General features: G+C 36.0%; 4 protein-coding genes across 4 annotated transcripts; 3 read left to right on the top strand and 1 right to left on the bottom strand.

Moving 5' to 3' along the window:
• The first annotated feature begins 841 nt into the window (after nt 1-841).
• Nucleotides 842-18,587, top strand: LOC104242743 (endoribonuclease YBEY, chloroplastic). Its single transcript, XM_009797823.2, has 12 exons — nt 842-1,319; nt 2,275-2,526; nt 2,597-2,692; nt 9,582-9,756; nt 9,884-9,952; nt 10,045-10,145; nt 10,292-10,384; nt 11,962-12,033; nt 13,752-13,871; nt 13,953-14,003; nt 16,873-17,061; nt 18,109-18,587. The coding sequence occupies exons 1-12, from the start codon at nt 930-932 to the stop codon at nt 18,274-18,276; spliced, it is 1,776 nt and encodes a 591-aa protein (XP_009796125.1). The 5' UTR covers nt 842-929; the 3' UTR covers nt 18,277-18,587.
• A 1,773-nt stretch (nt 18,588-20,360) lies between these two features.
• LOC138876515 (early nodulin-93-like) lies at nt 20,361-21,661 on the bottom strand. Its single transcript, XM_070155582.1, has 4 exons — nt 21,398-21,661; nt 21,175-21,236; nt 20,800-20,875; nt 20,361-20,707 (listed from the first exon to the last, which is right to left on the bottom strand). Exons 1-4 carry the CDS (start codon nt 21,438-21,440, stop codon nt 20,631-20,633), a joined length of 258 nt encoding a protein of 85 aa, XP_070011683.1. The 5' UTR covers nt 21,441-21,661; the 3' UTR covers nt 20,361-20,630.
• Nucleotides 21,662-22,797: 1,136 nt separating this feature from the next.
• Nucleotides 22,798-23,734, top strand: LOC138875958 (uncharacterized). The gene is made up of 2 exons (XM_070154838.1): nt 22,798-23,447; nt 23,503-23,734. The coding sequence occupies exons 1-2, from the start codon at nt 22,798-22,800 to the stop codon at nt 23,732-23,734; spliced, it is 882 nt and encodes a 293-aa protein (XP_070010939.1).
• A 3-nt stretch (nt 23,735-23,737) lies between these two features.
• LOC138875959 (uncharacterized) lies at nt 23,738-26,254 on the top strand. Its single transcript, XM_070154839.1, has 5 exons — nt 23,738-23,957; nt 24,070-24,435; nt 24,528-24,683; nt 24,959-25,593; nt 25,766-26,254. The coding sequence occupies exons 1-5, from the start codon at nt 23,738-23,740 to the stop codon at nt 26,252-26,254; spliced, it is 1,866 nt and encodes a 621-aa protein (XP_070010940.1).
• The last annotated feature ends 570 nt before the right edge of the window (nt 26,255-26,824 follow it).

A 26,824-nucleotide genomic window follows, 5' to 3' on the forward strand; every position in this document is an offset into this window, starting at 1 on the left:
AGTCACATAAGAAATCTTCTAAAAGCTCACCAAGTCTGTGTCTGTGCGTGAAGCACTCACATAAGAAGAGTTATTTCGTGTTTGAACCAATGCACTTAAGGGATTGTGAATTTTATTTATCCATTTTTCATCTCTACTTTACTGTGTATCTGTGATACTACCATAATCTTTCTAACATAATTTCCTTTATTCACTGATTGACTATTTATTACCAACTTAACAAACACATTATTTGCATGAAGATATGTTGGCTTCTTTTGACAATGAAGTGTAACATATTTATTTATTTGCAGGCATTTTTGGTCAAGAACCACTAAAAAAAAGATCAGAAAGAAGACCAAACACCACATATAGAGCGAATATGTAAATAGTTATGTCATACCTGTTGTAATTACTATGGCACTTTAAGTATCCCTTAATTTGATGCTCTCATGGATGAAAATATATATTTTGATCAAAATGTATGTAAATAGGTATCTGCCAATTAACATGTAATATTGTCTACTTGATTTCACACTTACAATATCAATTTCCATTAGATCTGCAATTAGAAATCATACAAAACTAAATAATGTTGCACGGGCCGAGCCCACCTAGTAATCTTAATGAAAGATAGTTTCTTTGGGCACTTAGCTTATTTATTTTTGCTATAATTTTTATTTACTCGAAAATAATATAAAGATTAACGATTAGTTTTATTTTCTCTATCATTCTTTTTTAATATACAATGTCTTGATTACTTGACTAGTGTGCAAGTTAGTATAGAAGACGGAGGTCATTACCGCGCCGCCGTCTAACCCTCCGTCCAGCGCAAAGGGTCGCGCTGTTATCGCTAAATTAACGGCATTCGCAGCACCACACAATCGAGCGTTACATTTTAAGCAAAAAAGATACACAAATAAATACTACTCCTACATTTTTCAACCTGAATGCTATCTCTTCTTTGCCGCACTCTTCACCCTCCACCACCACTCGCCATGGCGGCGCGTGTTCTCCCACGCGCTCTCCATTCCGCACACGCCTCCGCCATGGCTTTCTCCGCAAACTCGCATTTTCTTACTCTTCCACTGCCTACGGTGGCTCATGTTTCCTTCGCAAAATCCTCGTCAATTTTTGGTCGGAAGTTTCACAATGGCTTGAGTTGCACAGGGGATAGGAAATGGAGTGTTGGCGGATGGTACGGTAAAGTGTTTGCTTCGCAGAGAGACTATCGGAAGTTTCGGAAACGGCCGCTGAAGAAGAGAGACAAAGAGAAAGAGTTGGAACTTAGTGTAAAGATTTGTATTGAAGAGCAATTGCCCGATGATCCTGAAATTCTGGTAATACCTGGGTTAATATTTTGCAAATTTGGTAATTTTGATTTGCCCATCATTTTTAGTTTAAGTTCTATACACTAATCATGTGGCTTAAACTAATTGCAGGTAGCTCTATTAAATTACATTGATTGGTAACCTATAATAAATGGTAATTAACCTGCTATAACAGGTTAAAATACACTATTGGTGTAAAAGAATCATTACATAGTGTATAAATCCTTTTTTATTATATGTGAAGTTTTGAACTTTAGTGTTCAATTGCAAATATCAATAGGAAGAGCAAATGCAAATCATATGTATGCACATCTTTGGCACCCATTGATCATTTGATGTCCCTCATCCGTGTAAACACGGCGTTTATGTGGATAAGATGAGAATATGTTCATGAGCAATATTTGAACTTCTTTACTCTTAAGTCTTAACTTTGTCTTAGTATCATTTTCCTCTGGGAAAAAATATCTACTTATTGTTTAGAATGCCAAGGACTCAACTGGAGAATAAGTAGGTCTTGCTAATTGAATTACAGGTATCTCATGATTTCACTTCCAAACTGGGCTTAGTAAGAAAGAGATTGAGAATTAGTACTTAGAAAAAGACAACGCAATGTAAATCCGATAAACGAGTTTCACGGGCCAGGAAGGAGATACGGTCATGCATACTTCCACAATGGATAATAGGGATTGAAGTTGCAAGAATTTCAGCATCAAATATTCTTCATCAAAAGAAAGAACTTCAGCATCAAATATGCCAAAATCAGTAATATAGGCAGGAACATATATGCATTTTAAGTAAAGTAATCCACCCCTTTTGAGCTAGTTGAAAATTCCAAGTAAAATTCCATCAAGAAAGTTTATGCACTAATTCTTTGCAGCAACTCTTATTTGTAAATTTGTTTCTTATTTAAAAAATGTAAACCCGTTTCATTCTATTTTATTCATTCCCAGTTTTGCCACTGCAGGATATTGCTGAAATGCTTCGTCTTAATGTTCCAATGGCTATGAAGTTAGCATTTGATAATTTGAAAGACTCAGAGTATCAAACGAGGGATAGAGTAATTAATGATGTTGGTTGCTTTGAAACTGTTGAATTATCAGTACTGCTTTGCAACGATGAGTTCATCCGCGAGCTTAATAAGGATTGGAGAGATGAGGACCACCCTACTGATGTTCTTTCAATGTCTCAACATATACCTGAACTTGAGCTTCCAATTGTAAGAACTAGCTGCATTATTCGCATGTCACACCTCATTTAAAAAGGCTTACCAGGTCCGTGTTCTACAGTTAATGTTGGGAGACATTGTGATTTCGGTGGAGACAGCAGCACGGCAAGCAGAGGAAAGGGGACATAGTCTACTGGACGAGATACGCATCTTACTGGTAGGTTTCACATACCTCTGAAAAACTCACTGTATGCTGCTGTTAAATCCGAGCTGTCTTACAGTTGATGACCGATTCCTGTCCCTAATTTATGATGCAATATGTGGTCATCTCGGAATATTTTCACTAAAAGAAAGGCTAGTCCGCAAGCTTGGTTGTCAATATATTTCCATGATAAGTACCCTTGGCATTTTTGTACTAGGTAGTCCATCCATTAGTGTCCATTAAATATGGACATGCATCGTTTCTTTCACTCCTTTATTTCGGTTGCTCGATTCATGCAGTCATATGGTTATATATTTAAAGCCTTTTGGATTGTCATTTTCCTGAAGTAGGAAGGAGCATAGTAGTTTGAACCAACGGTAGCAGAATTTGATACTCCCTCTCTTTAAAAAAGATAGGCACTATTTCCTTATTGGTCTGTTCCAAAAAGATTGATACCTTTCTAAATTTGGTAATCCTCTTACTTTTGAGTTCCATTACTACCCTTGCTATCATTCCCTTTAAAAAACCGACAACACCCCACCGAATACAACAACAACAACAACAAAGAACTCAGTATAATCCCACGAGTGGGGTCTGGAGAGGGTAGTGTGTACGCAGACGTTACCCCTACCTTGAGGGTAGAGAGGCTGTTTCCGGAGAAGATTTCCGCTGCCGGGGTTTGAACCCGAATTCCGATAATCATCATTGGATCCCCACCGAATACAAAAATAAATAATGTGGGATTATTATATTAGGTAGAAAAGTCCGTGTTTTAAAAAGTAGGGCTACAACGTGTCAGATCTCTTTCATTTTCTTACGATTTGGCTTTTACACTTTATTCTTTTCTACTCTTTTGTTGCATTCAAGCATTCAACATTGAAGACATAATACAACAAACAAGATTTGGATTTTACTTTATTCATTCTTTCTCACTTTTGCTGTAACTTGTTTAAGCAAAACGATATCTTAATTTGTGAATACTTTGACATTAAACATAACTAAAGAAACAAATCCATGGTTTAATCTGCTAGGTCACGTACGTATTCGACATTTTAATTAAAATATACTAAAACTTCATTAGATATGCACCATATTTAGACGGGAAATCCAAACAAAACAAGCCTAAGTTGAAGAAGATGATCTTAGCATCTCAAGATAAAGAAAGCAACTCCAATGGAATTTTAAATTTTTTGTCGGAAGTCTTCAAACTTCGGAAATTGAGCAAGCTTCTCCCCAAAGCAGTGAACCAAGAAGCACAAAATAATTTTGGGAGCAAAACACATCAGGATACAGTCAACATCAGCGAGATTAATTTCTTCGAAAAACTTGGCCTTCATATTTTTATCAATCTCTACCAACCTTCATTATAAACGGGGACAAAAACCAGATTGTTACGATAAATATAGTTTATTAAAGATACATAAACTTAATATTACCATTTCTTTAAATAGAGTACATGAGTCTTAGATTACAGACTTAATGTTTATACGTTTTTAAATACACCAAGTGTGTACAAAAAGTCAAAAAGAGCTAACGTAAAAGCTATACTCCAACTACTATTCAAGGTTATAAATCAAAAACAAACCTTACAAAAAAAGCTATAGATAACCTTGACGTATTACTATTTAATACCACCTTAAAATACAACTAGAGCTTCATTAACAATGTTAATTTCACAACAAACTTGAATAGGAAGATTTTCCCCGTCGTTCTAGCATCTCTTTTTCATATGTGGCATTTTGTAGTTGTTCCTACCTTTATCTTTCATCACCTCCACCATGCAAGATTGTAGATTGAGAAACACGTGATTCAACAGTTCAACTTTCATCTCATTAAAAGATCTCTCAACTACATTTATTAACTCATCAATATTTGAAGGAGCTATTTGATGTTGAAGGGATTTGATAGTTCTAAAGAATCCATAGTCCAAAACATTTAGATTGTTACTATTAGGAGGTTGAAAACATAGCCTAATATCAAATCCATCTTCTCGAGCAGCTTCAGTAAATTCCAAGTCATCAATACTAAGATTAGGTCTTGCATTATCTTGTTGATCAAAATAGGAGCATTTGATTGCGAAAGTGACCACTTTGATCGAATCGCTGGAAGAACTTTTTCTATTAAGCAAATCCAATGACCTTTAGTGACATATAAAATAGGCTTAGTTTCTAAAGTTTCAACAACTTTATTTTGCTATTCTTTTTAGCTGGTTCCTTGACTACAAAAGGAAAAATGCCTATTTTTTCGGAAAATAAGTCAACTCCATCTTCATCAAACCTAGGTTGCCGCAACGACACTCATAAACATAACTTTTGTCATGAAGCTCTTACTTTTGCAAGATCTCTATGGGTTTGGCTCATATGTTTTAGGAAGTTGGTAGAACTTTGCAGATTTTCGGTTAGAACGAACCATTTTTCGTCTATATAAACATAATTAAACATATCTATAAACATAAGATTTGAATGGAGTGCACCAGACTCAATCATTGATAGGTAGAACTGAACTATTGCTTTCTTATTTTCTTCTGTCAAATAAGGCTTTACGACATTAGTATGTGACCTTATAGATCCTTCTTTGATACGCCGAAAAACAGTTGATGTTGACATATTTATAACACAAGCCAAAGATCGAATATTTGTTCGACGACAAAGAGGGGTTTCCTTGACCAGATTAACATTGATGTGAACTCGTTTCCTCCCAACTTTGCCGGCATAATTAGTAGACACATCTAATGAATTTCCATTAGCAACACTTAATTTTGCCTGTTTCCAAATTCGTACCACTATTCTCTTTGGAGTATTAAGCAAAAATTTTGCTTCCTTTAGAGACCCATATTTAAGAGGTCCTCCTTTACTTCCCTTTAAAAGTCATTCTGCAATAACTTGGGGCTCCTCATTTTTTAGTTGTATCCTCATTTTTTAGTTGTAACAAGAATATAGATAAATATAAAAAAGAAACAGAGGAAGCAAAAATGAGTTCATCTCAATATCTATGTATAAATATATAAGACTTTGACTTAATCTAAAGTGAAATTCTGTGGCGCCACAACAAAAATTATACCCACCCTAATATCAGTAATAACCAAAAGCTGCTATATTTCAGGAAAAGAAATTTGGCTTCTTCTCCCAAAAATTAAACTCTGTGCCTAGTTAAACTAAGATAATCTTTTTGAAACAGAGGGAATAGGGTGAAATTCAAAAGTAGCCAGATTTACAACTGGTCGTTCAAAAATAGGCAGTTTCAAAAGTAATCGAAATTTAGCCACTTTTCATGTAAAGATAAATCTGAGCGAAAACACTGTTCAAAACCCGGAAAATACGCCAGTATATTATGCTGGAGTTCCAGCATAAGTATACTTGAACTCCAGCATATTATACTGGAGTTCCAGGATAAGTATGCTGGAACTCCAGCATAATATGATGGAGTTCCAGCATAAGTACACTAGAACTCCAGCATAATATACTGGAGTTCCAGTAAGTATACTGGTCCAGCATAATATACTGGAGTTTGGAGCACCGATGCTTCAGTCTCAGTCTCCAGTATATTATACTGGAGCCGGCAAAGTATACCGGTTCAGTATAATATGCTGGAGTTCATACACAGGTGCATCGAACTCCAGTATATTATACTGGACCGGTCTCTGTTGCAGCAAAATAATGGCTATTTTTCATTGACTTGGTAAACGCTAGCTATTTTTAAATGACCAGTCCGAAAACAGGCTATACCGTGCTATTTTTACGAGGGAATATACCAAGTTCCAATTATACTCTTAAGGGCCAGCTAACTAGATTTTGAATGGAAAATAGATAAAGTACTTGACATGGTCCATCTTCTCTCTCCACATTGGTGTCCTTTCCCCGGTAACTTACCCCATCCTGGAGCTTTCCCATTTCAACAAAATATTCACCGTAAGCGTTTTCACCAAGTCAAAAGGAAAAACTTTCTTTCTCTACGAATGGAGTGAACAAGATTTCTATGGATTTATCAGCAAACCAGGTTTGAACAAGATCTCTATGAATTTTTTATTCTAGATTTGGTGAATATTTTTAACCAACCATATTGATGGGATGAAAACATATTTCAAAATTTCTTTTCCTGAAATTCAGCAACTTTTGGCTATTACTGATATTAGGGTGGGTGAAATTTTTGTTAGTGGCGCCACTGTGAGATTAAATGAAAGGCTTATCTATTTATACATATATATTGAGATGAACTCATTTTTGCTTCCTTTGTTTCTTTTTTATATTTATCTATATTCTGGTTACAACTAAAAAATGAGGAGCGCCAAACTATTACAAAATGGCTTTTAAAGGAAAGTAAAAGAGGAACTCTTAAATATGGTTCTCTAAAGGAAACATAAATTTTGTTCAATATTTCAAAGAGAGTAGTGGTACAAATTTGGAAACATGCAAACTTAAGTGTTAGTAATGCTAATTCATTAGATGTGTCTACTATTTATGCTGACAAAGTTGGGAGGAAACGGGTTCACATCAAAGTTAATTTGTCAAGGAAACCCCTCTTTGTCATCGAACAAATATTCGGCCTTTGGCTTGTACTATAAATATGTCAACATCAACTGTTTTGTCGCATATGAAAGAAGGTTCTATAATAAGGTCACATATTAATGTCATAAAGCCTCATTGACAGAGGAAAATAAGAAAGCAAGAGTTCGATTCTGCGTATAAATGATTGAGTCTTGGTACACTCCATTCAAATCTTATGTTTATTGATATGCTTATATAGGCGAAAAATGGTTCTTTCTGACCGAAAAATATGCAAAGTTCTACTTTCTTCCTGAGGAACATTAGCCAAACCCATATAAATCTTTTAAAAGTAAGAGCTTCATAACAAAAGTTATGCTTATTAGTGCCGTTGCGCGACTAGTTTGATGAAGATGTAGTTGAATTATTTTTTTGGAAAAATAGGCATTTTTCCCTTTGTAGTCAAGGAACTAGCTAAAAGGAATAACAAAAATAGAGTGGCTGGAACTTCAGAAACTAATTTTGTTTTATCTTTCACTAGGATTTGCTTAATAGAAAGAGTTCTTCCATCGATTCAATCAAAGTGGCCACTTTCGCAATCAAATGCTCTTATTTTTATTCAACAAGATAATGCAAGACCTCATCTTAGTGGTTGATGACTTGGAATTTACTGGGGCTGCTCGACAAGATGTTTTTGATATTAGGTTATATTTTCAACCTCCTAATAGTCTCGATCTAAATGTTTTGGATTTTGGATTCTTTAGAGCTATCAAATCCCTTCAATATCAAATGGCTCCTTTAAAGATTGATGAGTTAATAAATGCAGTTGAGAGATCTTTTAATGATATACAGTTGAACGGTTGAATCATGTGTTTCTAAATCTACAATCTTGCATGGTCGAGGTGATGAAAGATAAATGTGGGAACAACTACAAAGTGCCACATATGAAAAAGAGATGCTAGAACGACAGGGAAATCTTCCTATTCAAGTTTGTTGTGACATTGTCATTGTTGATGAATCTCTAGCTGTTCTTTAAGGTGTATCAGATAGTAATACGTCAAGGTTATCTATAACTTTTTTTGTAAGGTTTGTTTCTGATTTATAACCTTGACTACTGTTGGAGTATAATTTTTGTGTTAGCTCTTTTTGTACACACTTGGTGTATTTAATGAAGCTATAAACATTAAGTCTATAATCCAAGACTCATGTACTACATTTTAAGAAATGGGAATATTAAGTTTGTATATCTTTAATAAATTATATGTATCGTAACAATCTGGTTTTTGTCCCTGTTTATAATGACAATTGGTACAGATTGATAAAAATATGAAGGTCAAGCTTTTTGAAGAAATTAATCTCGTTGATGTTTACTGTATCCTGATGCGTTTTGCTCCCAAAATTATTTTGTGCTTCTTGGTTCACTGCTTTGGGGAGAGGCTTGCTCAATTTCTGCAGTTTGTAGTTTGAGGACTTTTGACTAGAAATTTAAAATTCCATTGGAGTTGCTTTCTTTATCTTGAGATGCTAAAATCATCTTGTTGAAGAGAACATTGTATTTTGTCATTTATTATTCTGATGGTTGAGATTACAATTCATTTTTTAAGCAATTGCCAATTTTTGAAAATTGATTTGTGTTGTTTATCGCTATAGGTTTAAGTGATGTGATTATTTATGGTTGATTATCTAGTTACTCTAGTTGAAAAGTGTTGCACTATAGTGGCTATTTAGAAAATTTTGGTGTGAACCTGAGGTTCCTGGAGCTTAGTCGTTTTGTTGTGATTTTTCATCTAAATATGGTGCATATCTCATGAAGTTTTAGGTTGTTTTAATTAAGGTGTCGAAGACATACGTGACCTAAAAAATTAAATCATGGATTTGTTTCTTTGGTTATGTTTAATGTCAAACTATTCATAAAGTAAGATATCATTTTGCCTAAACAAGTACTCTATCTTCGGTGTTACAACAAAAGTGAGAAAGAATGAAAAACATGTCAAATCCAAATCTTGTTTGCTGTATTATGTTTGAATGCAACAAAAGAGTGGAAAAGAATAAAAGTGTAAAAGCCAAATCTTAAGAAAATGAAAGAGATCTGACACGTTTTAGCCCTACTTTTAAAACATTGACTTTTCTACCTAATGTAATAATCCTAGTTCCCGCATTGTTTACTTTTGTATTCAGTGGGGGTCTTGTCAGTTTTTTAAAGCGAATGATAGCTAGGGTAGTAATGGAACTCAAAAGTAAGAGGATTACCAAATTTAGAAAGATGCCAATCTTTTTAACAGAGAGGGAGTATATTTAAATGAGCTGGCAAAAGTCTTCTCCCAAAAATTAAACTCCGTGCCAAGTCAAACTAAGACAATCTTTTTGAAACGGAGGGAGTATTGTGTTACAAATGAGACAATCGTTATTTGTCTCCCCTGCAGGTTCATGGTTTGCTACATCTTTTGGGGTTCGATCATGAGCTTAGTGATGAAGCTGAAGCTGAAATGGAGAAAGAAGAGGAGATCCTTCTAAAAAGTCTTGGGTGGAAGGGAAAAGGATTGATTCAGAGTGCATATGATGCTGAGGATGCTGATAGTCGTCCTTTGGAGAACATTGGTAATGTGCCTAATAATAACAAAAAGATTGTGTCTTTCTTTGTTAAATTACTCTCTTCCAGTTATGTTGTTACTCTCTTTCGTAAGTTTACATTGAAGAGATAATCTTACATGCCAACTGTGTAAAGACAGGAAGAAAGAAGGGAGTCTTCGATTTTACAGACCAAAGTTTAGCTACATCTTCTGTGATATGGATGGTAAGAAAACAGTTGTGATTCTTAGAATTGGTTCCTTTAATCTGTTTCACCTGTTTATTATCTTGTTGGTTTCTTCCCATTGTTGATGTAAGGTACCCTCCTCAACAGCAAAAGTCAGATTAGTTCAGCAACTGTTGAAGCTCTAAGAGAGGCCACTTCTAGGGGTGTAAAAGTGGTGATAGCTACTGGAAAAGTGAGGACACGTTTTTTTTCTTTTCCCATATCCTACAGTAGTTTTCTGATTTCAATTCTGATCTAATAGTATCTCCCTATGCAATATACCATTTTTTTCCTCTGCCTCGGAGTAACTATCATAAGCTTTGTATTTTGTCTTGGCAGACCCGTCCTGCTGTCATTACTCTGTTCAAGAGTGTAGGTTTAGCTGGAAAAGACGGCATTGCTTCAGAGGTTTCTCCAGGAGTATTCGTGCAGGTTAACTTACTGTCTTACTCCATCCCTATCCTTAGTCAATAGCATCTTCAATTTTCGAACCATTTAATCTTTCCAATTGGATATGGGTAATAGTCATTCACTTCAAAATTACGGAGAGATTCATTTAAGATAATCATAACGTCTTTTACTTCCTAAAAAAAGGGATTTTTATTGGTTGCAGTAATCTTTCCTTCTCGTAACTTTGTCCCATTTGCTTTTTCACATAGTTTAAGTGAAATAGAAGGGTTTTACATGTTTTCCATTCGGGAACAAATATGACCATTTCGGTACTACAGAAACGAAAAAAGTGAAACGATTAGGGATAGAGGGAGTAGCCTATTTGTGAACCATATCTGATGATGTTATTTAGGATAAACCTTTGCTTGGGAAACAACTGCTTAACAAATTCTTTTCTATAGCATGATTTGTTCATTCTATTTCAGCAGCTATGACATCAAATTGTCTGTTAGAGGGAGAGGGAGAGGGAAGGAGGGAGAGAGAGAGAGAGAGCCCAAAAAGGAAAAGCGCGGAAAATACAAGTAGGTTGAAAGGATTATCAAATAGAAGAAGTTGCCTAAGATGGAGAACTAGAAGGATGATTATGCAGGGAAATTTGGCAAACATATTCTCATTAGCAATGTTTTTTGGAGTCTGGACATCTCTATATGTTGAATGCCCTTATGAGATTCTTATTTCCTGTTTCCTTTTAGACAAATATGAAATAAACAGGTACTCTTTGTCTCAATTTATGTGGCACTGTTTGAGTGGCACGGAGTTTAAGACAAACTTTCGAAATTTATGGTCTAAAACAAGCCATATACATTTGTGTGGCGATAAATCATCTCATTAAGGGTAAAATTATAAGTTTGATAAAATAGTTTAAAAATATAGAAAGATGCCATTCTTTTTGGGACAAACTAAAAAGGAAAGTGTGCCACATGAAATGGGTTAAGGGGAGTATGAAGTAAACAAATACTCCTACTTTAATTAGGTAAATGTATTGACTGGACCTGAACTTTATTGTATAGTTTAGAGCGGAGATGAAGTTTAATGAGAATGTTAGCATTTTTAAGTATAAAGGTGGTCCCATTTAACTTTTTGGTTATAAGATATCGAATTAGTATCGGAAGTTGGGAGAAAAAGGACACATTTCCTTTTATGAGTAAAACGAATATATTTTCTAACATCCCAAAATGTAAAGTTGGTCATTGATTTTCATCTTCTCACAAAATCACCCCAAGCAACATACAAACCCACATTCGATTCATCTCCAAAATCCACCATGAAAACCATTGTGGCGGCACACCCCCTTGGAAAAATATGTTACTAATTAGATTTTGTTAGTGGGTATAACACATATGACCCAAAATAATAAAGACCGGGGCATATTCAAGACCAACTATTAACAAGTGGCATATATGAGCCATTTTCTCAAGTTTGTGGCATATTTGAGGCATTAGTTTTGCTAAAAGGGGTAATAGTTTCTTTTTGTGGTATAGAATTTTATAGCTATCACTTTTCTAATTTTTCCCATGGCTATAAGCTTCTTATGTTTTTCAAAACCATACAATTGTTAGGGGTTGCTCGTTTATGGCAGACAAGGCCGGGAAATTTCTCGAAGAAACTTGGATCTGAATGTGTGTAAAGAGGTATGTGCCTTTGCTTGTGGCTGTCTTAGTTCACTTTCATTTGTTTACAGTCTTGTTCATCTCGTTCTTTCAAATCAAGATTTTTATACAATGCTATTTCATAGCAAGCAACATGTTATACAACATCTCTCTTTTATCCACTACTCATATATCATTAATCAATCTCTTTGAATAAAAATAAATATTATAGCACTACAAAATGTTGTGATTTACTCGGGAGTAAATTATGGATGTAAATCATATGTTTCACGTGTCAATTTATTGGTTCTCTTATTTTTTAAAATAAAAATGACGTAACTTCAATAGCAAATGGTTCTTAGATGCGCTCAAGGGTTGTCCATTGGTCAACGAAGTGGATGTAAACCTGAAAAACCAAGGTTCAACACATGAGGCAAAAAACACTATGTGATGTCTTCCCATTTGCCAAAGCCGAGATGGACAAAATTACTTGGTATTTGCACTGGTGGGAGGTGCACGCGAGCTGGGTCTGAACACTACCATTATAAAGAAATGACTCTTAGATTACCTTTCCTAAGTAATTTGGAAATCTACTTATTATGACTGTAAGGCTACCAATACATTGTATGTTCAATGCAGTTAGAATATATGCCACTATTAAATTTCACCCTTCAACAGTTAAATGCACACATCATGCATTTGGAGGTCTATGTAGGGCGCGATTAATCCAACTTTAAGCGACCTTTTCTCATTTTATCCACCATTCAGGCTACTTGCATCTTTTGTAGGATTTGGTCATTTCTATCATGCGTAGTATTTTATATGACAGCTCCATCTTAATATCTGCATTTATATGGCATGTTTTGTGGATATAAAACCCAGCATCATTCTCATATAATGGCACTGGTTTCACAACCATTGTGTAATCCTTATACGTTGATGGACTTCGTTAGTTCAAGGAGTTCAAGTCCTTTATAATTTGTAAAGTTAAGCACTTCCCAGCTGCTGATTTTTGTGAACTACTTTGATTATCAAAAACAAAATAAAAATGGTTTATTTTAAGGTTTGAACATTATCTCGGAGAATCTTTTTAATGAATTTTGTTTTTTCATTGTTTCTCTATGTTATAGATGGAAAGTAACTTCTACATTCTTCTAAAATATATATTAGTTAAAGTACAAATTTGTGATTGCGCAATTTTTTTCTGAAAGGTGCAATTTTTTGTTTTAAATGTGAGTTTATAGTGATTTGTCTGCGAGTATAAGAACATCTGGGTACTTTCTGTTTGTCTTAATTACTTTCTATTTTACTCTTATTTTATATATATATATATACTTAACCTGTATTTCACTTTCACTTTTATTTTATTTTGATATGATGATAATATGAGTTGAGAGCTTAAAGAATGAAGTGAGGATTCATACAGCCGACCCCAATTTGTTTGGGACTGAGACGTAGTTGTTGTTGTTGTTGCATGATTATCATATACTTGGGTGATGCCGGATTTGTTGATTATCTATAAGTTTATGATAGTACATACATACTGTTAGTGAGAAATGCTCTTTACTGAGATTACGGCATACCAATTGTAAAACAGGTACTCCATCCACAAGGGTATATATGTAAACTATGCTCCATAAGGTCTCATGCTGACATCAACACATGCTATTACATTTGCTGGTCTCATGCTGACCTCAACACATGCTATTACATTTACTGGTCAATATGAGACCAGATTCTGATCATTCTTCAATTTACAGGCATTTCTGTACTCTCTTGAGCATAAGGTTCCTCTCATTGCATTTAGTGAGGATCGTTGCTTAACATTGTTTCATCACCCTCTTGTGGATTCACTTCATACTATATATAACGAGCCAAAGGTACCATACTTATCAATAGTCTTTATCTCACTAGACATTATACATGCCTTGCTGAATGCTTCATATCTAATCTTTTGACAGGCGGAGATTATTCCTTCAGTCGACCAACTATTGGCACGGACGGACATACAGGTATGTTATTAAAATTAGCTGCTAATTATATGACTAGTACTTTCCAAGTATCGGACGGTATGGGAAATTAACTGTAGGGTCACACTGTTGCCCTGAACATATACTATTCATCACTGAGAGGGAATTGCAGTTTGCACTTGTACTACACACACAAGCTGAAAGGAAAAAGACATCAGTATTCCCCGGAAGAGTCTTTATTCAAATTATTAGCTGACTTAGGATGCTACACATACCTAGGTAGTTGGTTAAATTCGACCATAGGCCTTTTCTAATTTTGGTGGCTTACAGTTTGTGATGAAAATTGCAATATTATGGAGGTGAAGCCTCCCCTCCCCAACTAAAGTTTGTGTGGACATCAAATTCCTCTTCAAATGTTCGAAATAGCCCGTTCCCAATTTTTGTTTATTAATGCAAGTCGAGCATTGATTAGTTTTTTTTTTTTTTTTTGCAATCATTTTTCTTATCGGGTTTGAGTTTCATAATTTACATATTATTGTAGTCACAGAAAAAGTATGGGAAGAGGTAATGAGCTAGAACACGAGTGAGTTCCATAAAGCAAAACAAGCGGAGAGAAAAGGAAAGATAAGAAATAAAAGACAATCTAAAGAGGTAGATTTCCCTACTATATTGAGGGTCGGCTTGTCGGTGAAGATGCAAATGCCAGTTTGCTAATGTGTCGGTTATTTTGGATTGTACATGGTGTTTGCACATGGTGTTTATTGACCTAGAAAAAGATATGACAAGGTCCCTAGGGAAGTTATTTGGAGATGCCTGGAGGTAAAAGGTGTTCCGGTAGCTTATATTAGGGTGATTAAAGACATGTATGATGGAGCGAAGACTCGTGTTAGGACTGTGGGGGGCGACTCGGAGCATTTTCCCGTTATGGCATTACACCAAGGATCTGCGCTCAGCCTGTTCTTATTTTCTCTGGCGATGGACGCTTTGACACACCATATTCAAGGAGAGGTGCCATGGTGTATGTTATTTGCCGATGATATAATTCTGATCGATGAGACGCGAGGCGTTGTTAACGAGAGGTTGGAGGTTTGGAGACAGACCCTCGAGTCTAAAGGTTTCAAGTTGAGCAGGACTAAGACAGAATACGTGGAGTGCAAGTTTAGCTGCGTATCGGGAGAAGCGGACATGGACGTGAGGCTTGCCTCTCAAATCATCCCCGAGAAAGGGAGCTTCAGGTACCTGGGGTCGATAATCCAAGGGAATGGGGAGATTGTTGAGGATGTCGCGCACCGTATAAGGATGAAGTGGATGAAATTGAGGCTAGCGTCTGGCTTTCTTGTGTGACAGGAAGGTGCCTCTGAAACTTAAAGGTAAATTGTACAGAGCGGTGGTTAGACCGACCATGTTGTATGGTGCAGAGTGTTGGCCAGTCAAGAATTCTCATATCCAGAAGATAAAAGTGGCAGAAATGAGGATGTTGAGATGGATGTGCGGGTACATTAGGCTGGATAGGATTAAGAATGAGGATGTTGAGATGGATGTGCGGGTACATTAGGCTGGATAGGATTAGGAATGAAGATATCCGGGTGAAGGTGGGCGTGACTTCCATTGAAGACAAGATGCAGGAAACTAGGCTTAGATGGTTCGGGCACGTACGGAGGAGAAGCCTAGATGCGCCGGTAAGGAGGTGTGAACGGTTGTCCTTGACGGGTATGAGAAAAGGTAGAGGGCGGCCTAAGTATTGGCGAGAGGTGATCAGGCAGGACATGGTGCGGCTTCAAATTTTCGAGGACATGGCACTTGATAGGAAGCTGTGAAGGTCGAGCATTAAGTTTGTAGGTTAGGAGCTATGGGGCTAGTCTAATAGTGTTTTGTCTTAGGCTGCTAGTAGCTCCTGTGGTGTACATACTAGTTCATTAGGGTTGCAAGTTAGGTTGTAGGAGGCTAGTTTGATAGTGTTTTGTCGTAGGATGCTAGTGGCTCTTGTTGTGTCCTTATTACTTCTACTGTGTTTGTAGTACTGTGCCATTGTACTGCTTATTGTTATTGCTTTTCTTTCCATTTTCTGGTTATTACGTTGCTGGTATTATCTTTCTAGCTTCCTGTGGTGTTGCTGCTCCACTGTCTCTTTCCATCGTCGTGAGCCGAGGGTCTATCGGAAACAGCCTCTCTACTCCTCCGGAGTAGGGGTAAGGTCTGCGTACACACTACCCTCCCCAGACCCCACTTGTGGCATTCCATTGGGTTGTTGTTGTTGTTGTATTTTGGGTTGTAATATTTTGGCCTTCTCATGCTTATGGTTATTTTGTGTCTTCAATGGAAGGTGAAAGGGGCCAGTTGCATCATTGCACAGTCTTGTTAGTTTTCTCAGGTTTTCTTTTTTTTTTTCTTTTTGGGGTGTTGATGGGAGGGTGGGGCCTTCTTTTTATTGGGGGGGAGGGAGGGAGGGGGGGGGGGGCTTTCGGAAAACACATGGTTAACACTCCATTTGTAGAAAGGGAAAAAAAACTCCCCCTTTCTTTGGCATGGCACGCAAAGTAAACCGAGGTCCAAGCTAAATGGCAAACAGTTACGACCTTTTTTGTTTTCTTTCTATTGTGTTCTACATCTTTTTATGCTGATTAAAATAAAAGTGTTTTAAATCTTTTTTCATGTTTCTGTTTATTCTTAAATTTCACTTTGGCCGTCCTCCCCGTTTCTTTGGTTGTTTAAATGATCTTTTGATTTCTGTAAGAAGGCTATTTGGCTCCCCCCCCCCCCCAACACACACACACACACAAAAAAAGAAGAAGGAAAATCCCTTGTCAATTTGTGCACCTGTTCTATTGTACTAAGAGCAAGTTGGATTTCTTTCATTCAGCATCCATGTTCTAGGTTTGGTTGTAAATAATACTTCATTTCCAACTTGCAGAAAGTGATCTTCTTAGATACTGTGGAGGGAGTGAATACTACATTAAGACCGTACTGGGCAGAGGCTATTGGAGATAATGCCTCTGTTGTCCAAGCTTGTCCGGACATGCTTGAAATTGTTCCTCCTGGAACTTCCAAGGGCAGTGGAGTAAAAATACTTCTTGATCATTTGGGTGTTAGTCCTAAGGAGGTGAGTGCTGTTTTAATTTTGTTCCATAATCTCTTCTATTACCTAGAAACATTGGAAGTTATTCAGAATTACATTGACAGAGTATTGATAGTTATCTTTCCAAAGTTTTAACTTCTTAGCATTTAATCCTGATACACTTTTAAGTTTACCGAAAATTTCCCTAGGTACCTTTATTCAGCATAAATGTTGCGCCACCTACATTTTTATGTTGCTTCTATCATTTTCTTTCCTGAAACATGCTTCATTCTCTCTGCACAATGCACATCTGCAGATGTTAGGGTAAATGGATTTTTAGCCCGTGAAATGTGTAATAGTAGAATACCAGAAAAGTCTACCTCTTGTATGTTTGAAGAAATACGGTTTACGTGCTAATAACATTTAGCTTGTTAATTCACGGGGCTTTACTGTATACATGTACTCACGTATTTTTCAGTCAAAGATAAAGTGAACATCAAAGTGGTTAAATATGAGGACGGCACTCCCAAATTATAGACTTAATTGAGCGATGTCACCTCAGATACCTTTGAAATTTCTGAACCTTTGGTGTTCCTCTGGTATAGACCTCTGGTATATACTTGTTCTTTCACTCGATATGGTGCAAATCTTATGATGCTACAGGGTGTCAGTGCAATAGTTTCAATATGAAAAAATTGCCTATATGAAGGAGTGAGCAGGAGATATCTATACTGTAAAACCTCTCAAAATTCATGGAGCATTTTTTATTGGAAGATCTGTTAATGTTTTTCCCCTAGCCTCTTAAAACAACAATGATTTGGTTGACACTATGGAGCTTTCCTTCTGTTGCTTCTGTTGGGTAAACAATTCCTTGCTCTACAGCTTTGATGGGGCCATGATTTGGGAGACTGATTGATTTTTCCATTGCATATTGTCCCTGACTAGTCTAAGCTGGAGGCAGAAATATGATGAAGCTGGTATCAATTTAGCGCTACCGAACCATTTTTAGATCTCCATGGGCGTGCGCTATCTAAAATTGTGTACTCTAGTTATAGAGTTTTCTCCAACTTCTCTTCCACTTTCTATTTTCAGATAATGGCCATTGGTGATGGGGAAAATGATGTGGAGATGCTTGAGTTGGCTTCTCTTGGTGTTGCTCTCAGCAATGGTTCAGAGAAGGCAAAAGCCGCTGCAGATGTGATTGGTGCCAGTAATGATGATAATGGAGCAGCTGATGCAATCTATCGTTATGCTTTTTGAGGCTGTGTTCAGGAATGGAAGAACCAGAAAAGGGGAAATGGAGAGGTTCAAAAGTTTTAAAGGTTTAGTTTTTTAATTTATTCAATTTCGAGGAAACTTTTCATTAAGCCAGCAATAAGGCTGAAGTGTGGAGCAAATTGCTCCCTTATTTCATTCCATAGGTCCCATATAATGAGTTTAGATCAAGAATTTGCTTACTGTCATTTACCTTTCCTCAGAAGGAATGAGGAAAGAACCACATTTTTGTAACTGCAGAGAATATCTTTTTTTTTCCCCTGAATATAGGGAATGTCAATGGCATCTTATACTCATTGCATGTGAGCCTGAGCTCATACATATCACAACCATGATTTAATTCTTAGAACTCTACATGCAAGATAAATATGTAATGCTCCAAGTCCCCACATATGTGCAGATATTTGATTTGATAAAATACTGGTTCATTTTATCATTTTGCTGTCTAGACTCTGAACAGGTAAAATGCATTCACAGATTACTGCTTGGTGTATAATTGTTGGCACCACGCCAATTTTGAGGCGAATGGAGCATAGGTCAAATGGATTCAATTGAACGCAAAAATTTCGACACAATACGGATACACTGTGAAGAAGTACTAGAACATTAATAGATCGGCAAATGACCAAATATATCCCTGTACTATCAAATATTGTTTAAAAGTATCTTCCGTTATACTATTTGGTCAATTGTGTCCCTACCGTTATACTTTCGTTCAAATCTACCCCTAATTTAAACGGTTGACCACGTGTCACTACCGGACTTAATTGATCCATCTCCACTTTAAAATATCTGATTCCTCTCTTACCGACCCGTTACCTAACCCTAAAACCCTCCACTTAATATAACTCCATCAAACACCAGCAGGTTTCCAACGTTGTTCCTAGCAATCACTAAAAGAAAATTTTGGCGTTATTCCTAACAATCATTATTTGACTCATCTTTTTTGTAAGTAAAAGTTGGAACAAATAAATGAAAATGGGATTAAGTTGAGAGGACAAATGAATAGAAAGTTCATCACGTGATTGTGCTTTCTTATTAGCTAAAGTCTGAAGCAATATTTTGCACGATGACCGAAAAGATTGCAATTAACACGAGCAGATTTTTAAAGGTCACCTGAAAAGATATTTATTAACAGGAGCAGATATCTAAAAGTCATTGGAAAATTAAAAACAATGAGCAGATCCAAGGATTTTTAGTGGGATCTGGCGGGGATCCATTTGCCGGCGAAGTTCAAAAAGTGCCAAAACCTCCTACTTTTTTAGATGTAACAAATTGCAAAGAAGAAAGAGAAATTGAGTATAAAAAATGAAGGAGGGGGTGAGGCAGTGGTAGTGATCTTGTGATTTTTCCAGCGAGTTTTCCCCAGTTCCATTTTTTGCTACTTTTTGGTGGAACAAAGTTGCTGTTTGAATGACGAAAGAAGAAGGAGAAGAAGAAGGTGGGAGATAAAGAGGAGTCCAGCACAATGGAAGTTAGTGTTGCTGGAGGGGTTTTCTGATGAGCTGCCATTTCCGGCGATTTTGGTGTGACGTGGGGGAAGAAAAGAGAAGAGGGAAGAGAGGTAAGAGCGTGGGGCTGGGATCATGTCTAGTAGGATTATTTTGGAGGGGGTGTTTAGGGTCGGGTAACGGGTCGGATAAGAGAGTTATCGGGTAATTTAAATTGGGGATGGGTCAATTGAATATGAGAATGACACGTGGCCAGCCGTCTAAATTAGGGGTAGATCCGAACAAAAGTATAACGGTAGGGACACGATTGACCAAATAGTATAACAGAGGGTAATTTTAAACAATATTCAATAGCACAGGGGCAATTTTGACCCTTTTCCGTTAATAAATAGTAGATTCTAACCCATTATTTCAAAAGTTTAAAGAACCTTTAAGAGTTAAGTTCATCAAGTTTAAATTTTAAATTCACCTCGTATTGCAATTAAAGAGACTTAACTATATCAAGGACTACATTTGGGCAGTTTGGAGATGGCTTATATCGCATGAATTGTATTGCTGTGAAAAAAGAAATTTGTAGTAGGACAGAAAATTTGAGAATGCATGGCAATATTATGGAAAATATATCTTAAAATATTACATAAAATGTCGTAAAGGATCTAAAGCGAACAAAAAAGGGGAAATAATCTTTTCTTCAACTGACATTAATAAATGAGTAGGGAAACCGATGTATATATATATAAATGAAAAAGGACAGCATAGCCATCTCCCTAAACTAAAAAAATTTACAAAATTTAAGGGGAAACACAAGCAAAATATTATCTTTTTATTATTGTAGGATTTATTTTTTCTATTTTCCAAAATTAATTTCTTCATTGTATAGAGTCATGGTCAGTCCCCTTTTCCATGACCACGGTGCTTCTTCACCATAGATTGTTCAGCACTGAAGGCAAAAGAAGCTGCAGTCACTGTGGAAAAAAAAAGGCAAAATAATTGAGAAGAATGAAATGATTTTAATTGAAGATAAAATAATGTTACGTTATAATTTTAGATTACTTACATGCTGATATAATGAATGTTTTACCAGCATAGTTTATATTTCTCTTAGTCCATGGACAGTAGCGAGATGCAGCTAACTGAAAGAGAAATGAATATTTTTAGCCGCCCCTAAAGAAATAGCTATTTTATATATTTTTAGCTAGCAAATGCAATTAGTTTGGAATGACCGACCACTATTGTATTTTGTCCAAACTGAAACATTATCCCCAGAAAAAAGAGACATTTAGGAAGAAACAAAACGCACAAATACACAAAGTATTTCATTGGAATTATCTATAAAAATATAAAAAAAGAATAAAGATCATTGTTGTTAATATATAGGAGTACAAAGGAATAAAAGGAGCAATATTTTTCGAAAAGGGAGAAAATAGATTACCACAACTAGAGAAGTAACTGCACATGTCATGGAAGCTCCTTTAAATCCATCTTGAATGATATCTGCATAATGAATCAAGATTAGAAGATTAAAGAAAACAAATGAAAGGATTAGACAAACAATAAGTAGAAATAATACGATATATTTCTTTTAGAAAAAAGGAAATGAAGGATCTTTATCTTTTTAAGAGCAGAAAAAATGAATGAAGAGGAAAGAAAATTACGTTGAACGTCCTGATTTTTTTGCTCTTCGGTAATCGGAGGCATTTTGCTTATTTCTTTCTGTAATTATGATTAACAGTGGAATTTGATGCCTTTGAATATCAAGAAAGTGATTAAAAGTGTTTGCTTAACAAATTCTCCAAAACTTAAGGGAAACTATTAAATTGAGTGGCCAAAATTTTGGTGTTGTTTGCTCTTTGTGAGGAGGGATAGAGAAAAAATTGAGAAGAATAAAAAACACTTTCACTCATCTGGTGCCCATCAACTTTGATCTCCATTTCGGTAGGGTCGCAAATGAGAAAATATCCTAAATTATTCCTCACTTTTTGGAGGAAATGATCTCATATGACCAATTAGAGTTTGAGCAGAAGAAAATTATTATAAATATCTCATATGTCATAAAACTAAAATAATGTTTGTAATCGGCCATAAATATCTTCCATTTTCGACATAGAACACTAAAATCTATTTGATCAAACTTCAGAAAATTACTTTTTTGAGAAACATTTTCTTTAAAAGAACTTTTGAAAAGTAGCAGTTTGTATTGGATCAATTGGTTTGAGAAGTATTTATGAAGTGTTTGATAAACTATTGTGTTTGGACATTCTTTCCAAAAGTATTTTTGAGTGTCAAATAATTATGAAAAAATAAAATAAAATCAAAGTTCATTGTACAATTAGTAGGAGTATTATTTAAGTATAGAAATGATTTAATTATTTATGGGAGATTTTAATTATTTCTATCTACTTTAAATATAAAGTATAAATTAAAGTTTTTAATCAGTACAAATATAGAGAGAGAATTGACAAAAAAGGAAAACGAGGAAGAGGAAGTTATATTTACAAAATTGATGGATTAAATAATGAGGGATAGTTTTATAAATATAAATATTTGGTAAGAATATTTTATTTATTGCAAAATATGGATTTACTTTTACTTTTCTTTTTTCTCCGTCAATATATATATATATGACATTCTTATTTGTCTATATTGTATCTGAATTGCCATTGTAGTAACTGTTGAGATGGTTAAAGTGACAGCTGGTGACAGTTGCACAGTTGAAGGCTTGAAGGGTGACAAAGTCAGTTAGGTGATAGCTGTGTATAGTAGCAAGTTAGTTAATTAGTTAGTGTTAGGAAATAATTATATATATCTTATGTGTACAGTGATAAAAGGATGATTAGCCATTGTATTCTCTTGCTTTTGCTCTTTAATTGAAGATCATTTTCTAGAATCTTCTTCTTCTTTCTTCTTCGATTCAATCTCAGCCTCAATTCTCCACCATCTAATGGTGGATTTTATCATGGTATCAGAGCTTGAGTGATTCGATCGAGGACAGAGCATAGCATCTCTACTGTAAGTTCATAGATTCTTCTTCTTGAGTTGAAATTGAAGCTCAACAATGGCAAATTTAGATATTGATAATCCTAGGCATCCACTATTCCTGCAACCGTCCGATAATCCTAGCAATGTGATAATTTCAATTCAGTTGAAAGGAATAGAAAATTACTCCGTCTGGAGTAAAGCTACGGTGATTGCGCTGCGAGCGAAGAGGAAATTAGGGTTTATTGATGGAAGTTGTACAAAGTCTCAATTCGCTGAAAATTTGGGCGAGGACTGGGAGAGAGTTAATGTAACAGTGTTGACATGGATTATGAATACCGTGTCTCCAGAACTGGTAAATGGCATTGTGTATGCTGAAAATGCTCATGAAGTCTGGCTGGATCTTGAAGATCGATTCAATAAAGTCAATGGTTCTAGAGTCTACAATCTACAGCGAGAAATAGCCACAATTTCTCAAGGTACCTCTAGTATCTCTGTCTATCATTCTAGGTTGAAGCCGTTATGGGATGAATATGGTTCTCTAATACCCTCACTCCCAGTTACTGCTGGTACTAGAGACTTTATCGAATATTTAGAACAACAAGAGCTTTTTCAGTTTCTAATGGGATTAAATGAATCATATGGAATAACTAGAAGTCAAATTCTGCTGCAATCTCCATCACTTTCTGTTAGTCGTGCATTTGCAATGCTAATAAATGAGGAGGGAAAGTGTGTGTTTCTAATTCTCAGATTAGCTTAGCAAATGAAATGAATGAATCTACAGTTTTCATGAGTACAAGAGGAAATCAGTCAAAGTTAAAAGGCAAAATGATTTGTATTGTGAGTATTGCCCGTTCAAAGGTCATTCAAAGGATACTTGTTACAAGCTACATGGATATCCATCTGGATACAAAGGGAAAAGACAACAACAATACAAACAGGCAAATGCAGCTATGAATAGCAACAGTCATGTTCAAGAGAATGCTATAAATAAAGGAAAAGCTGAAATGCCTTAAGGAATGACAAACTTCTTCACTGAGGAGCAGTATGGGCAGATAATAAGATTTCTGAACAAGGACAAGGCAGAGGGGCACACAGCTAATATAGCAGGTAATGATAATTCAAGTTTGTTGAAAGACTGTAGGGATTCTTGGATTATAGACACTGGAGCAACATATCATATGGCTTCAAACCATAATATGTTGGATGATATAGTAAAGATGCCTGAACATAGGAGATGTAAGTGGTAAGTCTGTCCCTGTTACTTATCAAGGCAGATATAAACTTACAGGAGATGACACCATACATGATGTGTTGTGTGTACCTGAATTTAAATATAATTTGTTGTCAGTTTTTAAGCTGACAAGAGAGTTGCAATGCTCAGTGAATTTTTTCTCAACATTTTGTGTCTTCCAAGATCTGTTCATTGGGAAGGTGAAGGGGATTGATAAAGAGAAAGGTGGCTTGTATATCTTAATTCCAAGGAAAACAGACAAATACAGGGAGACCCAAAGGATTAGGAGTTGTCTTGCAGCAGAAGTGAAGATTGATGTTGAAACCTGGTATAAGAGGCTTGGACATATTCCAGTAGCTGTCATGAAGAAGCTGGATGTTATGAAAAATAAAATCTTTCTAGATTGTAATCTCAATAATTATACTGTATGCCCTTTGGCTAGACAGACTAGAAGATTGTTTCCCCTTAGCGACAGTAGAGCAAGTGATGTTTTTCAATTAGTTCATGCAGACATTTGGGGTCCATATAGAGTCCCAACATACAATGGGAACTGATATTTTTTTTAACACTTGTAGATGATCATTCCAAGATGATTTGGGTGTTTTTGATGAAATTGAAGAGTGATATTGTTGTTCTGTTGAAACCATTCTTTAAACTTGTGAATGTGCAGTTTGTGAAGACAATTAAAATGTTAAGATCAAATAATGGTGCAGAATTCTTTAGCAAAGAATGTAAGGATTTCTTATATAGTTCTGGAGTTCTTCACCAAAGTAGTTGTTCATACACTCCACAACAAAATGGAATAGTGAAAAGGAGACATAGACACATACTAGAGGTGGCAAGAGCATTGAGGTTTCAGGGGAGCATCCCACTATATTTCTGGAGATTAATGATGCTCAAGAAGACATCTCATGGACAACTGCACCAATGGTAGATCAGGGAGCAATTGGAACTGATGCAGGATAGGATGTAACCACCACAATTGATTCTTCACTTGCTGAACCAGCCTGTGATACTCAGTATGCAGCAGTTAATGAGCATAACTCTGAAGGACAACTTCAGCATGATGCATTTCCTACAACTGATCCTATTGAACCAGATCCACTAAGGAGATCTTTAAGAGATCCAAAACCACCAACTTGGCTGAAAGACTACATTTGTCCAGGGAAGACTAGTTCATCCTCCAATTACATCTATCCTATATCCAATTATTTAGACTACTCCTCTCTTTCACCAAAGTACCAATCCTTCTTAGTTGCTACTTCTGAGACAGAACCTGCATCTTATATTGAAGCAACGCAGGACCCTCGATGGATTGAAGCTATGAAAACAGAAATTGATGCCCTTGTCCTCAACAAGACATGGGAGGTAGTTGATGTACCTAAAGAAAAAGTCCCTATTGGATGTAAGTGGGTGTACAAGATCAAGTATAAATTCAATGGGGAGATTGAAAGATTTAAGGCCAGATTAGTAGTAAAAGGTTATAGTCAACAAGAGGGATTGGACTACCAGGAGACATTCTCTCCAATAGTTAAGATGGCCACAGTTAGGGTGGTTATTGCCCTTGCAGCCATGAATAAATGGAATATCTATCAAATGAATGTCTATAATGCTTTCCTTCAAGATGACCTTGAAGTATATGTAACTCCCACCTGGTTTTGGTAGTCAAGGGGGGAACAAGGCATGTAGACTACACAAATTCTTATATGGACTCAAACAGACTTCAAGTCAGTAGAATTTGAAGCTCACTGAGGCACTGATTACTGTAGGCTTTACTCAAAGCAAACATGACCATTCTTTGTTCACTTTGAAGAAGAATGCTAAGCTTGTCATCATCCTTGTTTATGTTGATGATCTCTTTATCACATGTAATGATGCTAATATGATTCAAGAAGCTAAAACAATCCTTCATAAGGTATTCAGAATCAAGGATTTAGGTCTTTTGAAATACTTCTTGGGAATTGAAGTTAGCAGATCCCAAAAGGGCATATTGTTGTGTCAAAGAAAGTATACAGTGGAACTAATAGCAGAGTTGGGCTTAGAAAGGTCCAAACCTGTAATCACTCCAATGGAGAAGAACATGAAGTTGACAACAATTGAATATGATACACACTGCAACTTAAAGGATGATCCAGCACTCACAGATGTCAAAGGATATCAAAAGCTCATAGGGAAGCTTTTGTACTTGACATTAACTAGGCCTGATATAGCCTACACAGTACAGACTTTAAGCCAGTTCATGCAAGCTCCTAAGAAGTCACACTTAGAGGCAGCACAGATTAGTGAGATACCTGAAGAATGAACCAGGATTGGGCATTCTAATGAGTGCAGATGGTGATATGACTCTGAGAACATACTGTGATGCAGATTGGGCAAGCTGTCCAAATTCAAGGAAATCAGTAACAAGTTACTTGCTGAAATTTGGGAAGTCCTTAATCTCATAGAAGACAAAAAAGCAAAGTACAATAGCAAGAAGTTCAGCAGAATCAGAGTATAGGAGTATAGCACTAACAATGTCTGAATTGATTTGGTTGCTAGGAGTTTTCAAGGAGCTAGGAGTTGAATTGCCTACTCCAATTCAGTTGTTCACTGATAGTAAAGCAGCAATGCAGATAGCAAGCAATCCAGTATTTCATGAACAAACTAAACATATAAAGATTGATTGTCATTTTATAAGAGAAAGGGTACAAGAAAGATTGATTCAACCTATGTATGTTCCTACAGAAGAACAAGCAGCAGATTTTTTGACTAAGGGGTTTGGAAGTGTTCAACATCACCATCTGATGTGCAAGCTAGGTGTTTTGAACATTTTCATGGCACCTAGCTTGAATGGGGTGTTGATATGGTTAAAGTGACAGCTGGTGACAGTTGC

Source organism: Nicotiana sylvestris, chromosome 8 (assembly GCF_000393655.2).
Source record: "Nicotiana sylvestris chromosome 8, ASM39365v2, whole genome shotgun sequence".
NCBI lineage: Eukaryota > Viridiplantae > Streptophyta > Magnoliopsida > Solanales > Solanaceae > Nicotiana > Nicotiana sylvestris.

Excerpts from the sequence above, each read along its gene's own strand:
- LOC104242743 (XM_009797823.2), top strand. The coding sequence starts at position 930 with ATGCTATCTCTTCTTTGCCGCACTCTTCACCCTCCACCACCACTCGCC. Across the intron at positions 9,757-9,883 it reads TCGTCCTTTGGAGAACATTG|ACAGGAAGAAAGAAGGGAGT; the intron begins GTAATGTGCCTA and ends AACTGTGTAAAG. Across the intron at positions 10,146-10,291 it reads TGGTGATAGCTACTGGAAAA|ACCCGTCCTGCTGTCATTAC; the intron begins GTGAGGACACGT and ends TTGTCTTGGCAG.
- LOC138876515 (XM_070155582.1), bottom strand. The coding sequence starts at position 21,440 with ATGCCTCCGATTACCGAAGAGCAAAAAAATCAGGACGTTCAAC. Across the intron at positions 20,876-21,174 it reads CAGTTACTTCTCTAGTTGTG|TTAGCTGCATCTCGCTACTG; the intron begins GTAATCTATTTT and ends TTTCTCTTTCAG. Across the intron at positions 20,708-20,799 it reads AACATTCATTATATCAGCAT|TGACTGCAGCTTCTTTTGCC; the intron begins GTAAGTAATCTA and ends TTTTTTCCACAG.
- LOC138875958 (XM_070154838.1), top strand. The coding sequence starts at position 22,798 with ATGGCAAATTTAGATATTGATAATCCTAGGCATCCACTATTCCTGCAA. Across the intron at positions 23,448-23,502 it reads CTAATAAATGAGGAGGGAAA|TTTTCATGAGTACAAGAGGA; the intron begins GTGTGTGTTTCT and ends ATGAATCTACAG.
- LOC138875959 (XM_070154839.1), top strand. The coding sequence starts at position 23,738 with ATGACAAACTTCTTCACTGAGGAGCAGTATGGGCAGATAATAAGATTT. Across the intron at positions 24,436-24,527 it reads CCTTAGCGACAGTAGAGCAA|ATGATCATTCCAAGATGATT; the intron begins GTGATGTTTTTC and ends TAACACTTGTAG. Across the intron at positions 24,684-24,958 it reads AGAATTCTTTAGCAAAGAAT|CCTGTGATACTCAGTATGCA; the intron begins GTAAGGATTTCT and ends TTGCTGAACCAG.